Source organism: Cornus florida, unplaced genomic scaffold, assembly GCF_030987335.1.
Source record: "Cornus florida cultivar Cherokee Brave unplaced genomic scaffold, ASM3098733v1 CherokeeBrave_3.0.0_Hap2_Chr06, whole genome shotgun sequence".
In the NCBI taxonomy this organism is placed as follows: domain Eukaryota; kingdom Viridiplantae; phylum Streptophyta; class Magnoliopsida; order Cornales; family Cornaceae; genus Cornus; species Cornus florida.
Window position 1 is genome coordinate 103,847,365 of NW_026775576.1, and position 15,932 is coordinate 103,863,296.

The following is a 15,932-nucleotide window of genomic DNA, read 5'->3' on the forward strand; positions in this document are numbered from 1 at the left end:
AAATTAAATATTTCAACCTATATACAAATTATAAATTTAAATTTAAATCAAAATTCGATCTATGGACTGATCTATCCTGTACGTATTGACGATGTTACAAAATCATTCCTTCCAAATTTGACCACCGATAAAAGATGGATCTGTTGACATACGAAATCAAAATTTTGAATATGTTCATTTTGCCCTGTGCACTCATACTACTCTTATGTCATAGTATCCAACATCTAAGTTCAAGTACTCCTAAACTTTGAAATAATATAAATTTTCATTTGGCCTTTTTCTTGACTTAATCTTGTCATTCGTTTGAGAATTGTAACAATAAGTAGTTCTCTAATTTACTAGTAACTTCCGTCTAGTTACTAGAAAGTTACAAATAATCTAAGTTATATATAACGAGAGTGGAATCTGATAAAATTTAAATCACACAAAGTGAGAAAATAAGTGAAAGCATGCATGGAAGATGAGTACAAAAATATCCAGTTTCGAGCCCCAACACCCTTATTATGATTCCTGATTTAACGGTATTATTGTTGTGGGGCCAGTTACAACACCCTTGGTTTGTAACTTGGGATGGGTCCAAAGGACATTGCACAGAGGAGATCCGAGTTCAAAAAAAAAAAAAAGATGATCGCAAAAATACGCACATAGCATGAAAGTGACAATCATTTAGAATAATTATATGACTTAACTAGTAAGTATGTGAAAGATGTTAGGACAATGCCTCAAATTCTATTGTACTATTTACGTATCTATACTAGATCTATATTTTATGGTGTAATTTTTATGATAACCACATATAATTGTAACCCTTGTTGAACAAAGAGTTGGGGTTCGAGCTCTATAAATGTATAAATACGTTATTGTTAAGAGGTATGAGTGGAGAGATGAGTAGTCCCGTAAGGGCAATCTCATGATAGTGTAAATATAATGAGTGGAGAGGGTTTATGTAACCACCGTCACCCTGTCCAGATACAAAATTATTTGCTTTTGGCTCCCGCGAATCAGAGAATTCCGTTGTGTCATAGAAGGGTGTTGAATTTATATATAGTATTTGCCCCATCCTCACATGTGGGATTGTGCACCTGTACCTCGCCCAGTTGGTAGTCTACTGGTACAACCTGCACACGCTTACACACACCCGCCCACAGGGTCGCCACAATCACCACCCTTTTTCCGTTGGCTACATTTCCAGCTAGGTCAGGCTTTGATACCATTTGTAATGGCCCTCACCCAATCCAGACACAAAATTGTCCGCTTTTGGCTACCCCGAACCGAAAACTTCCCAGGGGTCACTTATCCTGGTACTACTCCAGGTTAAACGCGCATAACTCCGGAGTTCTGGTACGTTTACAGTTTTAAAACGCGTTGTGTCATAGAAGAGTGTTGAATTTGCATATACCACTTGCCTCATCCTCACCCAAGCGATATGAGATTGTGTACATGTACCTCGCCCAGTGTGGTAGTCAACCGGTGCAACCTACACACGCTCACATACACCCGTTCACGAGATCGTCACAGTTTACGAGTTTGTAATATCTCTACAAGACTACGTGGGTGTCACAAAAAAAATAAAAAATAAAAAATCACCCTGCAGACTATAATAAATCTACTCATCTATGAATGTAGTAGTTCTGAATTTGAATAAACAGTGTAAATCTTATATTGTGATTTAGAATTAGCTTTAATTTAGCTTTAGTTCTGCCCAACAAAAGACAACCATTTTGTATCATACAACAAAAGTCAAACTTTTCATTAGGGATTACAAATATCATAAATGTTAAGCAGTAGCTCTGCCACGACCATAAGGATACCTTTTTCCTTGTGTCTTGAAAATGGTTAGGTGTAACAGGTGAGGAAATTGCTAAATTAAGCACCTTGAAGACTGCTTTATTTTTCTCCTTGAAGACTAGTTGAACTTTGTCTTTGATATTGACATAAGAGGAATTCTTAGAATCCATGTTGTTGGAATATTTTAGTACTTGTTTACTATTAGAATGTGGCAATACATGTGGTCTTTTAGATCATTGGCTAACATCTAACCAATGTGAAGAACCTAGAAAGGCTTATTATACTGTTCAGAGTTCCCTCTGGAGAGAGACTTCAAAGTTGAAGGAAATGAATTCACTTGAACCTAATGATCTAGTACATTCTAGAGATCATGAGAGCGAGGACTAAAAAATCAATGGGCTCCACTTAGAGCCCCAAATCAAATGTCAAATAGCATCCAACATTGTAATCATTCAATTTAGTTGGACTATTTACCCGTGTGTGTGATTTGATGTTGGTGAGGTTGTGATTAGGTATTATGTTATTGGGAAAGGATGAGGGTTCCATAGATGGCAAGTGGGTGAGAGAATCACATAATAGGTCATATTTGTGGTGGAGGAAATAGGGTCAAAATGATACAATTGGTTTCCATTTGTAGTGGTGGACTAGAGTCAGCTCCAGCTCAAGAGAACAAACTTCCCATTCACTTGGGATTCATCAATCAAAAAATAAAAATGTGTATCCCACCAATTAAGTCTCTTCAACCCTCCTCCTCCTCCTCCTCCTCCTCCTCTCAACCTTTAGGGTTTTGGAGGAGGCAAGTTGTATTTCAAATTGGAAGGTCGGCCAGTGTTTGACTTGGTGAAATGATAGACCAAAAAGGTGACAAATAAATAAAACCAAGGGTTTGACAAATTTTGGAAAATGCATATACTACATCTACTAGTGCCATGTGTGCTCTTGGTCTTGCCAAAAATCATTAGTCTTTAGACTCTTACTATATGTCTTAACTTTTCTAGAAACGTGTTAGCATATATGCATATGTCTCTTTAAATGCCTCACACAAACTATTTATATTATAAAGGATTTGAGTAAATTACATTGCATCATGAGCTCATTAGTAAGTAAGTAAAATAATAAAAGTAATTAATGCAAGTAGAGATTAGCCCTTTATTGTGATCACCTTTTATTTATTTTATTGACAAAGACAATTTACTTGTTAAATTAAACGTTACACTTTGTAGGCTATCTATCACATTTTAATATGTGTATATATATATATATATATATAGATATTATTTGCATAATATAATAAAAAATAGTGAGAAAAGGGGACAAGAGATGTTGTTAATCAGCGACATGAATCATGGAGTGCATGGTCGGACACCTCATGTGAGCCAAGTGGACGAATGGTTGGTATGTTTTATGATCATGTAACCAATAATCTTAAGGTGATTAATAATTAATTGAAATTGTAATATTGAATGTTTCTTTCTTAAGTCGTGCAATATCACCAAAGTTGCAGCAAGCAAGTGGGGACATGAGCCATTGAGGCAGATATGTTTGGTAGCAATCAAAATGATTCCAATGACTAATTTTTTAGTGAGCCTCTTCAACTTGCTCCATCCTGGTTTCCTAAAGAGGGGAAAGTGGAAAATAAGGTACAAATATTTTATTCTCTTGATCTAATAGTAATTCTAATAAAGGTTGGTAAAGCACATCAAATGGATGCAGTAATATCATTTAAAATTCATCAATTGCAGCTGTCAACATGTTATTTCTTTGCTCTTTTAGGGGATAATATTCTTCAAGTTGATACAGAGGACCAAAGGATTGAGTGTGACCCCAAATATATAATTTGGTGAATAGGAGAGACTATTGTTTCAAGGTATGAGCCTTGAAAAAGTGGCTTTAAAACATAGACAATGGTTTTAAATATTTTCCAAATTTGGCAAGGATTAGTGCTTTAGGATTCATGTTTCAGTACTCATTAGTTCTTGCCTTCCTTTATATATATATAGATTTTAAAAACAAATTCGTCTTAATACTATAAGAAAGAAACCTCTAAGGGTAGCAAAGTTCTAGAGGTAATATTTAGCACATAATTATTGAGCCTTTGATTAGCATGAACTGCATGTATATATGTGTGTATATATATATTGTGTGTCTAGCACTTTTAGGTCTTAAAATAATGTTGGTGTTAGACTTCTTAGAGTAACTCATAATTCACATCCGGATACTATTCCAAGCACTGTACAGTCCCTCTATCCTATGTGTGCACCGGGAAGTTATCAATATGTGAGGTGAGAATTTTTACCAGAATAAATTTATAGGATAGCTCCAAAGAGATTAGAACACACAACCTTTAATATGTAAAATGCCATTTGGGGTTGCCAAATCTATATTTTGAGAGAAATTACAATGTCAAAATGCTATATTTTAGCAATTCTCAGCCTTCATTGAACCAAGCCCGACCCACTTCTAGTTTCCCCAATCTTACCGTTGATTTCGAAATTACCTTCCCATCTTAACCATTCATTGCATTCCGTCCCACATAATCTTTTTAGGGCAAATCATTTCAGCCTCCCTAATCACCTCCATCTTTATTCTCGTTCTCAACTCTGAACTTGCCCTCTCTCTCTCTCTGTAACTGCAAACTACAAAATCTACAAGAATCAGAAGTGCAAAACCCATATATTTCAGTTTATCTATCTGTTTGCAAGAATCAAAAGTTCAAAACCCATATCGGCATATCATTTCAGATTGTTCAAAAAATCAAAACCCATATCTTTTAGTTTCAATTGCCTGCTGTTCCAGTTCGGGTTCGCCGTTCGCAAGCTTCAGCCGCTGTCTCTCAACTCTCAAGCTTGCCCCCCTCTCTCTTTGCAACTGTTAACTTGTATGTATGGGTTTTTAATTTTGAGGTAATCACCGTAATCTACATTTTATTTCTTAGAAGGAAAAGGGGTGGCCGGAGATTTGCGAGGATGAACTCGGCCTCGGCTGAGAGGGAGAGAGAGACGACAGCAAACAAAGATAGAAAGCAACGGGACAGAAATAGAAGGCAATTAAAAGACATGCCAAAAAAAAAACGGCGTCGTTTTGGGCAATTAAAGACTTGCCAAAAATAATTGGCAGCTCCTAAATCTGAGAGCAGATTTGAGATTCTCAATTTTTGAGAGTTCAAATGAGAGTCCATTGGAGAGCCTACTTTTTGCACACCTCTCAAATTTTGGGTTTGAGAGCCCAAATGAAAGAGTATTGGAATTGCTCTAAGATAAGAGTCTTTGTCATTACTCTATTTATTTGGAGTTCATAGACATGAGTTTATTAATCATATATATATATATATATATATATATATATATTGACATATCATGTGTAGTAGTGATATGATATGCATAACATGTAGTAGTTTTGATCGTTTATGCATATTAGTAGCTTATAAATTAGAATGGTCAAAGGGCATCCAAGAGAATGTTGTATTGGGTTATGATAGAAATGAGATAGGACATGAGTGACCATGCATGTTTTTTTGGAGAACATAATATGTATATAAAAATGCAAAGAGAAGCTAGACCCCAGCAATATCCACTTTCCATCCCCCCTTTGACCACCACCAATTTAGGCAACCTCGCCATCATGAGATGGCCACAACAACTTAATTTGAGTGGAAATGAGATGTGCAGCATCTCTCTCTCTCTCTCTCTCTCTCTCAACCAACTCATTTTGGAGCCCTTCTTTCATTTGAACCAGAAACTAGCTAACCCTAGCTAGGGAGACCAAAACATGAGTTGGTTGTCATAGGTGCCATTAATTAGCTAGCCCAAAAAGACCCCACTAAATCAAATGCCTTTAGATCATGTTTGTGGCAATTCCAAGAGAGCCTCTAAAATGATCCTAGTGCCAGTATGACTAATAATTAGCGTCTACTTCCATCAGTATATGTAAAAGAAGCCATTATATAGTGTGAGAAATTTGTGCACTGCCTCAACACGTGATCAATCCAAATAAAAATCTTGTTTTGAAAGCTGTCTCCAACTTTCAAAAGCCATATCTTCCAACCCCTAGCTTTTGCACCAATGAACTCATCACTTGGATTTTATACAAGATTCTTAGCATAATACAGTAGCTTTCTGTTAGCCTCTTTTACCTTGTTCTTCTGTTTAATATGATGATCACCAAGGGTCTGCATCTACTTATATCTTAATTAGTTAATTTAAGTACAAGGATTATACATGAGATATCATAATAGAAGAGAGTACAAATTACTAATCGAGTCCTCTTAAAATTTATTCTTCTTGCACTCATATATGGATTCAACTTTTGAACAAGGTTAATTAGACTAATGAACAGGAAAGATGGGTTCACCAAATTTCTTATCATAGAGCATGCAAAAGTCCACTTAATTAGATATTTATCTGAGTTTGAACATCAAGTCAATTCTAACCAAAGTTGCATAAGTTTTTATGTACTACTTATTATAATTGCAACTAAATCCATCAACTAAGAACTGTCCCCATAAATTTAGTCAATGGAGCAGCACCATTAAAATTTGCATAACCAATGACTAATTAAGCAGGTGCAAAACTTTGCAAGGTAGTTGATGAATCTTTATGGAGGTCAAAATAAATCACTAAGAGCCACTTGGTTTATTTCACATCCATTATAGCATCACATTTATTTTGATGTGTAGATATTTTTGGTAAAATTTAAAGTATAAAATAGTGACCTTTAACAAAACAGGGACGTGGCATTTTTTGATTGGCAAACCATGTAAATACCCTACTAATACTAAATAAAAATAGTCCTAATTATATGGTGGTGGTATGCACAATAAGACAAATAGAGGCTACCCTAATATGTCTGTGATGGTCACTTGATTCCACATGACATGACAATACAATGAGTGCATGTAAAAGGATATGATGTAGACTAATGATCTGACCTTTCCTTGTCAGCAATTCATCGCCCCATACACCAGCAATTGTACTATCAATGCAAGTATAAAAACGGTCCCCATGACCTAAACAATCAATCAACTCGAAACGTGTATCATCTATATATATATATCTGTATATGTGTATACACTATACATATATGTGTGTATATATATATGAAGATGAACAGTACATACTTACATGGCATTGTACTGTACTGAGGTTTGGTAGTGTAAGATTGCAGTTGTATGTATATACAGGAGGGGCACTGACTCCAATGTGGAGTTTTATAAACCAAACAACCTGACACAGTCTAACCTCTTCTGACCCTTCATTGAAGAAAAAACAATGATCCACACGTCTCTTCTTCCCACTCTGCTCTCATTCCTTTTGCCTCTTTTTTCCCCCATTTAATCTAAATAATCAAATTTCTCTCTCAGGTCTGACTAAAAAAATTCTGCTGTGACTACAGTTGGTACAGTCTAGTAGACTTTGGGTTAAAGGATTGGTAGTGGGTCGGCCCATATTGAAGTCCAAGCCCTACCATTATTGTGTCCAGATGCTTTTATTTATTTTCAGAAGCCCAAATCTAGCTTGCACGTGGGTGGTTTGGTGGGCCTCAAATCAATAATTGTAACTAGACTTTGTGGCTGGCTTCAAAAGTCAACCTTCCCATACTTCGGCCAAAAACTGAAAAGATTTTCCTTGCATTTGGAGATCATCATGCGGAGAAATTGTATAATGCTCCAAGGATATTTTGCACTCACTTGATACACGATTATATATATATATTTTTAAATTATATATTTTTCGTGTATCAAGACAAATTAAAAGTCATCACAACTATATGTTAGGCGGATACCACACGTATATTTTGTGGATGGAGTGGTGTTGACTTTTCTATTCATTTGGATGCATTTGCGCGAACTCCATAAAACTACCCGAGGTATCATGAATATAGTCCTCCACCCGAGGAGAAATTCTAATTTCCTAATGAGTGAGATTTTGTCTACTTTGTGTTTGAAATTGTTGGGTAATAGTCCTTATTTTCCAAGATGAGATCAAAATTTAGGTGATCAACCTTTTAAATGGCTGGTGTGAGTGAAAGAATGAGAAAAAGAAAGGGTCACATGGGGACATAGATTGATTATAGAAAAAAGGTCACATGGGGACTTAAATTGATCTTCAAAATTAAGGGAAAGAAGTAAACCTTAAAAACCAGAAAGAAGAGAAGAAGCCAAGAGTTGGAAGCAGTGGTGCAAATGGAGGGCCACATGCCAAGTGATATAATGGCAGTAGGGTTGGGCAGAGTGGGTCAATGCCGACAAGAGTATGGTTGTATTGTCATGTCAATTGCTTCTCTCTCTCTCTCTCTCTCTCTCTCTCTCTTTTTGACCTTTTGGACTTATTCTCTTCAGCTTCCTCATTCATGTTGCTTTTATTTTACCACTACCGCATTTCTCCTCCATTTCCATGTATGCATATGCTTTATGGTTGTGTCCATTAAACCCTCAGTAATGAAAATCTCATCAGCTTGATTTGTCCTTTTTTTAATTTTAAGTTAGCCAAATAACAATTGGGACAAGTCCTATTTTTAACCCATCAATAAGTCCAACCACCATATTTGGCTTAACCTGAAACCTTATTAATGTTGTTAGGCATATTGAATGAACTATTCTTAAACATGGCTTTTAACTAATAGCTCAGGGGTCAGCTAATGATTTAATAAGTATATATACTAGGTACCGGATGTAAGAAGCGAGTATATATTTACCGTGGTAAATTAAGTTTTAAACCCAGTGGAATATACAGGGCAACCCTGCAGTGTGTGACAACTGTCTAACTCTTAATAGCTGTTGTTATCCCACATCGGTAAAGTACTCAAAGAAGAAATGGTATTTATGACGTAGCATCAGTTTTAGCTGGCACGACCTTACTTGAACAGGATCTGTCCTACGGGCTAGTAGTACCCTTGTATTCTTGAGATCTATGGAGGCAAGAACCTAAGTCTGGTGGATGAACCATGACCGCGTGATTAGCGGCTCTCTGGTCCATGTGACCTCTAGGGCTGTGGAGGATAGTTCCAAGCTCTGGGCTTTGTCCTCTGTCCTCTGCCCTTACGGTCTGGTGGACGACCATGACCGCGTGATTAGCGGCTCGCTGGTCCATGTGAGCTCCAGGGCTGTGCAGGATAGTTCCAAGCTCTGGGCTTTGTCCTCTGCCCTTACGGAATCAGAGCAGTATTGTAGTTGCTTTGCTTCATGATTTCATCCACATTTGCATATTTTGTTTCAACATTTTTTTTTTTTTTTGGAATTTTGAGCAACTGATATATTTTGCTTCAACGTGAGAACAAAGGAGTAATATGAGACAACAGTAACTGAGAAAGAAGAACAAATTCAACTCCATTCCGAGAAGGTGATAAAATTTTATCACCACAATACATATCCTTAAATCTCTCACCTTCGGTGGCCTCTTTAAAGCACCCATTCCAAATGAACCTGGCATCATAGGACTACAGGTCATATTGTTTGTACAAGGGACTTCTCTGAACAATTGAGCCAATGTCATCAAATACCCAGACTCCGCATAAGAATCGAACAAAAGAAGTTACGAAAGTATTTTCACTAAGTGCACTTTGTGTAGCAAGACAATGCATCTGTTTTACCTTGAAAAAGATTTCCACTCACTGCAATCACAGAAATGAGTAAGATTAGTGCCTCAAATCAACTGAAAAAGGAGTTAAATTTCATAAATGTATCAATCAGAAACATTTTTTATTACATGACCATGAAGTAAAAGAACACAACTGAAACATGATCTGGAACAATTAAAAGCACCAACATAACTCCTCAACAAGTACTACCAAGAATTATCCTTTGCCCAAAGAAACCAAATCTTCTGTAGGCATTCATCGTTTCCCATAGACCACAATAATTGTTTTGCAAAAATACATTGAGTCAATAGTCCATTTGAAATGCTAAACAAATGATCACTGCTCCTAAATGAAGACCATTTTGATGCATACAAAAGCTAAAACTATCATGCGCAATACAGTTCTCGTATCCAACAATAAACACAAAATACCCAATCAACATTCGAGTGATGATCGAATCTGAATCGGTTCTTTAACGGCTTCATATACATAGACAGTCATGTGAAGGTCAGTGTAGGATATTAACTTTGAAGAAACTGGAAAGTGTTTATACCCAATTGAAACAATGAATGAAGCATGGATTTGTTCTAAAGTTGAAGGTCCCAACAGGAATGTAATAGAGACGGAAGAGAGAAAACAAGAAACAATGAATATACCAAAGAAAATATAACGATTATTGATGGCAAAGTAGAGAGTTTGTGAGCCAGTAACCTTTTCATGCAGTGAGGATGAGTTGTGAGTGTTTTTTAGTCACATTCCGAGAGGATGAATTGTGAGAGTTTTTGAAGTTATGGTCTCTGAGCACTGTTTAGGATCTTAAGGAACTTTTGTAACTCAAACAAGGGGCCGGTTTGCTAGTTGAAATTAGGCGTGGCAACAGGTTACAGTTTGCTGGTTCAGTGGTTGACAAGCGAGTTTAGTGACAAATAATAATAATAAATAAATAAATAAAATAAATCTCAGATTTCTAGCACAATTACCAAGGGAGTTAGAGCAAGAACCAGCACAAAGAGAAAACTTAGTCTTCTTTTAATATTAATCAACACACAAAGAAAGAACGCATTACCAAGGATCAAGTAAACTTACTACAATCCATATCTTTATATATTAATAAATACTGCACTTTGCAGATGAATCAGCTGATGTAACAAGCACTCCAACTTTCAGAATCTTCAAGAAATGAAAAAGAAAATCCCAACCCTAAACGCAGATCAAGTAACATCCAATATGGCTATATTAATAAAAGATCGGTAAAATTCAAATATCCGTATAATTAACTTCATTTTCAGTATTACAATCAAAACAAGCAAACAAAATATTAGCATTTCAACAACAATCAGGTGATTTAGTACACATCATATCCAGAATGATGAAGAAGAAATTGGCAGTCATCAAAAGTACCCTCACCTAAAGTAAGGCTTTGTTGACAGGGAAAAAACGACGCTAATAACAGCAGAGCATCAAGATTTAAAAGGAGGGTTGAAAGCCCTCTCAAATCAAATTTGTATTTGAGACTGCTACAAACAGAGCCACTGTGATCCAATTGCACCTGAACACCAAATGTTCCGCAGATTCTGTATATTTGCAAATAGTGTATAGAACATTAACGCTTTTGTAGATTACCTGTGGTGGGAATGTCTGAGCAAGCATGAGAGACAAATTCTGTTTTCGAGGAGGATGTAGGGGCAAAATACAATGCAGTACCTCTGCTAGGAAAGAACTCAATCTTCCAAAAATGAGCTGTACAGCCTTGACAGAACAATTTCCGGATGCCTTGTTGTGCCATGCCAACCTGTCCCTCTGCTGCTACTACTGGAACTGCAGAAATGGCCTTCAGTTTGTTCTCCATCACAAGAATTGTAAACATATCAACCTTCCATTCCACCACATTCATCCACAGCTCCAAGGGTTCAGAAAAATAGAACAGAACATCCATCATATTATATCTTCACTGATCACACCACCACAAAAGACCACCCCTACCCCCACACCCACTCAGAGCACATGCACGCAACTACTGGCTTTAGGTTTATCAATTCCTGGTTAGATTCTCAATGTTATCACTCTTAATAACTTTTGAATGAGAATTCATTATTCATATAATAGGGTACTTGCTCAACTCCATTCAACTAGTATGGCATGCTCAAATTGTTTGTTACCTGTGAAGGCCTCCGCCACTGTTAGTAAACTTACCTAACAAAAAGATTATACAAATAAATTACCCAGTGTCATTTTCTTTCTGTATGTCCCAAGGGAATTTGGCCTTAAACCTCCTCCTTTGGTGTGGTAAGTGATACAACTAAAGCTATCCGCTGGAGGTCAATTTCCCAGTTTCATTTGAGTAAAAAAAAGTTATACAACAATTGATTTACCTCAGCTTCAAATAATCAGCAACCTTTTGAATCTCAGTCTCAGGAGAACAATAGGCACCATTTAGTCCACATCCATAAATGAAGTGCAATCAATGTCTTGAAGAGTAAGGGTACCCATGTACAAATCACTTATATGATCGGCACATAGAGGGAGACACTTCCTATTCAAACTTTCATGAATTACACCCATCCCTAAAACCCACCTCTTTTCATCCAAAGGGTCCACATTCAAGTGGCTTTGTAGTAACCGGATCCTATAAACAATAGTATCTGTTTTGTTACAGAAATGAGCAACGCATCGGTAAGCAGGCTCGTTAGTTGCCAATCTGATCAAAGCCGTAGTCAAGGCACCATCCACAGGTTTCGGATCCGAAAGATTACTGTCTCCCATCATCTTGATCTCTTTTTCCGTGGGGAAGTATACTTCTTCGGCTCCATTCATAGCAGAAACTTTCAGATCCTTACTGTAATGCCTAATTGCTTCCCGTTTAGTAGACTCATGCTTTTCAGCTAAGGTCAAGAGACAAGAGAACCTCAAGTGATATGTTACAACAGTTTTCACTGATTTGAAGTTGTGGCAGCAGCAGAAGAAATCAAGCCATCTTCTCCCTACACCTGCATACCACTTGATAATATCAGTATCTTCAAGAGCCATGAGTGAGTTGATCGGCCTAGGACGACCCATATGATTTGTAAATCCAGCCATCTTAACTGCCTTCCTAACAAGTTCTATGGGAGCATCAACTTTCATGCACAGCTTTGTCAGATCCTCAACCGTTCTTTCAGCATATCGTCGTTCCTCTTCTTCTTCAATTCTCCTCTCTTCTTCCGCCAATTCCTTTCTAGCTTTCACTGGCTTCAAATGCTTGTCAACTTGCTCTTGAAAGTTATCATAAGCATCCACGAGCTCTTGGGGCAGTTGATCTCTAATCCTTCTCAAAGAGAGAAAATCACCTGCAGAAAGGTGTCGATGCCAGTTCCAACACTCTTCTAGAGAACCAAGAAACTCTTGGACTGCTTCATCAGCCCAAGTTCTAAAAATTTCTCTAACCTCTTTCTCAATCTGGAGGTCAAATTTGAACCCATCACCCCGTTTCAACTTTTTGAAAACATTACTCATTACCTTCATCCCCAGCTTCTTCCTATTAGTTTCCCTAGCATTTCGCAGTTCTATAGCTCTAACTTCTTTCTGTCTGAGGTATTTTTTTCTTGCCCTAATTGCTTTCTGCGACATAGGCGGATGCAGAACTGAAGGTGTAACAGCCCGGAGTTCCATCCCTAAAAAATCAATCTTCTCTGAAACTGCACTGTGAATAGCTGTTCTCACTCTATCTACCTTCAACTCCAAATCTGTTACCAAAATTTTCAAAACCCGTTTCTTCAAATCCATGGTCAACATTTTCGAGCCAGATGTGATCACTAGTATCTCATCGAAGTAACGGACTGCATACATCTTCAAGGGCTTATAAAAGGCATTGCCCGATGATGAAACAATCTCACTAGAATCGAATTTGGGATTTTCTCGATTCATTTGAAGACGTAATTCTTGAATTTCTTTATCAAACCTATTTAAGTAAATATTAATCAAAATTGAGCTCAAACTACTCTCTTGAGGAAACCCCCTTCCCAAATAACATCCACCCAATTGAATTCTTACGGCCTGGGATTTAAACAACCTCTTTATGATATTAATCAATAGTTCATCTTTAATTTTATCCTCAACAATTAAACATAACTTATCAACATGCTTAAAATCAAACAATTCAGGATCAAATGAAACAGTAAACCACCAACTGGGGTTCTCTACGGAGTTCTTTAGGTACCGAATGGCAGTGTGGCGGCCCATACCAACACGACCACCATAAGCAAACGTGGCTAATCGATCATCATATACAACCTCTAAAACCATTCTAATAGCTTCAATCACAACTTTGAGCTTCAAATTGGGAAGAACAAAAGACTCACCTTTCTTCCTCGGAGGCGGCGGCACCGAGACGCAACACGACTCCACATCAAACCGGTTTTTGCGGAGTTCATCTGCCAATTCTTGGATAGAGAAGAAATGGGTCGACACAGAAGAGAGAGTGAGTGACTCAAGCGAGTTGGGGGCATTGCTGTGAGGAGCGGTAGTAAGGTTCTGGCAGGCAGTGAGAAGAACGGAGGGTGAAGCGATGACGTTTTGTACGAGGTTATAGAACTTGCCTTGGCGGTATTGGGTGAAGATTAGAGCTTTGAGTTCTGGGTTGGTGAGTGGTTTGATAAGGGGGTTTGGGTCTAAGGTTGTGTCGTCTGGTGAAGAAGAGAGAGAAAGAGGGAGGGTTGAGAGAAGTCTGGTAGGAGGATAGAGAATCGGAACCCTAAGATGAAATGTGGCCAGTCGTCTGAGGTTTAAGAGCATCGAAACGAAGGGCCAAATTACAAATGCTGGGAACTGTTTGATGCTGAACGTTTCTGAACCCAATTTATCTTATTTGGGCGTGACACGCTCGCATTATTATATATGTACCTTAAAAAATTATATATATATATATATATATATATATAATATTTTTAACTCTTATTATTTTACTGAAAATGTCTATTAATATATTAATATTTATCATTAATAATCTAAAAGGTAGACCAATTTATTTATAAGCCCAATTTGATCCAGTTGGTTTTTATTTTATTTTTTTTAACTAAATAATATTTTTAAGATCAATTTGAGCAGGTTGAGCTTTGTTTTTTTTTTTTTATTAACTAAATAATAATAGTGGCATAACTTGTCTCAATCCGCCTCCATCCCACAAATAAATGAAATACGCGGTGCAAGGTTTGTATTTTGTTTGTCGAAATAGTCGATTATGGTGTATCATTTACAAAATTGCAGAACGGAATTGATATGACAAATTTTTTAATAGAGTGAAGTGGAATTTAGCCAAACTCGCCGGTTGCCATCCCACTATTGCTTGTTCCAATCATAATAATTATTTGTTGTACATAGATGTTTGTACTAGAAGATCTTGGTGGACTAGCTTCGTCAATATTGAATGTCCGAAACTCAAACTATTAAAAAATTGTTTTAAATTTATACTAATTCAAATTCGGGATAAATCTCTCTTTTTAAAAAAAAAAAAAAAAAAAAAAATTGAGTTCAAATTTTTGAATTCAAATTACTTAAAATCAAGAAAATTTGAATCAATCTTATTTCATTTCAAGCCTTAATCGGTAGTTTTACGCTATATATGTGCACTCCTCGCCCGTTGAGACTTGTATTTACCTATATTTATAAACTACTTATAAAAGTTTTAGGTTTTTTCTTATTTTTCTATAACTTTATATTTTTAAAAAATAAAAAAATAAAGTTTTTTTGGTCTTTCATTAAAAGTGTTTTTATTAATTGTGTTATTTTTTTTATCTATTATTAATGTGCAAAGATTCCAGTTGAGGCCTAAAACTTCATGATAATCCGGCCTGTTGCATTTTTAGTTCTTTTGTCCTAAATAGATAGTGTGGAGGGAAAAAAACTCCCTCCAATAAAAAACGCACACGTCACCACTACCCATATCTACAGGCCAAGGACATATAAGACCCATCATGCTCAAGCCCAAGTTGAGGGTATTTACAGCCCAAAACCATTCCATCAAGGCCGAATCAAGAAGCCATCAGCCCAGCTTGTCGTCAGCCCAGATATGAGTATTTAACATCCGGCCTGTTACCCAAGCCCAGCCGGATCAAAATATATTCAGCCCAAGAATGCACAAATCCTACCATTTGAAGAATTTATCGTAGAAGGAAAATTCGGATAGGAAGTTCTGTACAAGGCAAGTTCTATGTATGGAAAATTCAACAATGGAAAGAACTCTATTAGAAAAGAATGGTTATATAGAAAGAATTGGAGGGCAAGCAACGCGAGTCCTACCATAATTTTGCAATCTTTTGTATATAAATAGAGGCTAAGACCTCCAATAAAGGATCAAGCAATTCCACACTTCTCTACACATTGTTCTTATTTATTTTTATTGTTTTTGAGTGAGTTGTTTTATTTTTCTCAGTCATTATTGGTTGAGCGAAATTTTACACCTACACTTTGGCGCCGTCTGTGGGAACCGTATAGAAATATACTCCCACTTGTTCTTCAAATTAAATCCTTTAATCGTGTCTGAAATGTCAAACGGAGAGTCAGTAATGAATCAATAGATAGAATTGATGCAAAAG

The 15,932-nt window shown here is 36.7% G+C and overlaps 1 protein-coding gene and 1 non-coding gene across 5 annotated transcripts; one reads left to right on the top strand and one right to left on the bottom strand.

Moving 5' to 3' along the window:
• The first annotated feature begins 8,634 nt into the window (after window positions 1–8,634).
• LOC132315538 (small nucleolar RNA U3) lies at window positions 8,635–8,841 on the top strand. The gene has a single exon (XR_009483720.1). It is a non-coding gene; the product is annotated as a small nucleolar RNA U3 (small nucleolar RNA).
• A 243-nt stretch (window positions 8,842–9,084) lies between these two features.
• LOC132313554 (nuclear intron maturase 3, mitochondrial) lies at window positions 9,085–14,182 on the bottom strand. 4 transcript variants are annotated; one of them, XM_059812372.1, is made up of 3 exons: window positions 10,987–14,182; window positions 10,771–10,912; window positions 9,085–9,396 (listed from the first exon to the last, which is right to left on the bottom strand). In XM_059812372.1, the coding sequence occupies exon 1, from the start codon at window positions 14,131–14,133 to the stop codon at window positions 11,797–11,799; it is 2,337 nt and encodes a 778-aa protein (XP_059668355.1). In that variant the 5' UTR covers window positions 14,134–14,182; the 3' UTR covers window positions 9,085–9,396; window positions 10,771–10,912; window positions 10,987–11,796. The 4 variants fall into 4 exon arrangements, with proteins under 4 accessions (XP_059668355.1, XP_059668354.1, XP_059668353.1 ...); XM_059812371.1 differs by adding an exon at window positions 10,450–10,563 and having other exon boundaries at window positions 10,771–14,182; XM_059812370.1 differs by lacking the exon at window positions 10,771–10,912.
• Window positions 14,183–15,932: the final 1,750 nt, after the last annotated feature.

Bases quoted from the DNA above. Each gene is read 5' to 3' on its own strand.
- LOC132313554 (XM_059812370.1), bottom strand. From the start codon at position 14,133: ATGCTCTTAAACCTCAGACGACTGGCCACATTTCATCTTAGGGTTCCG.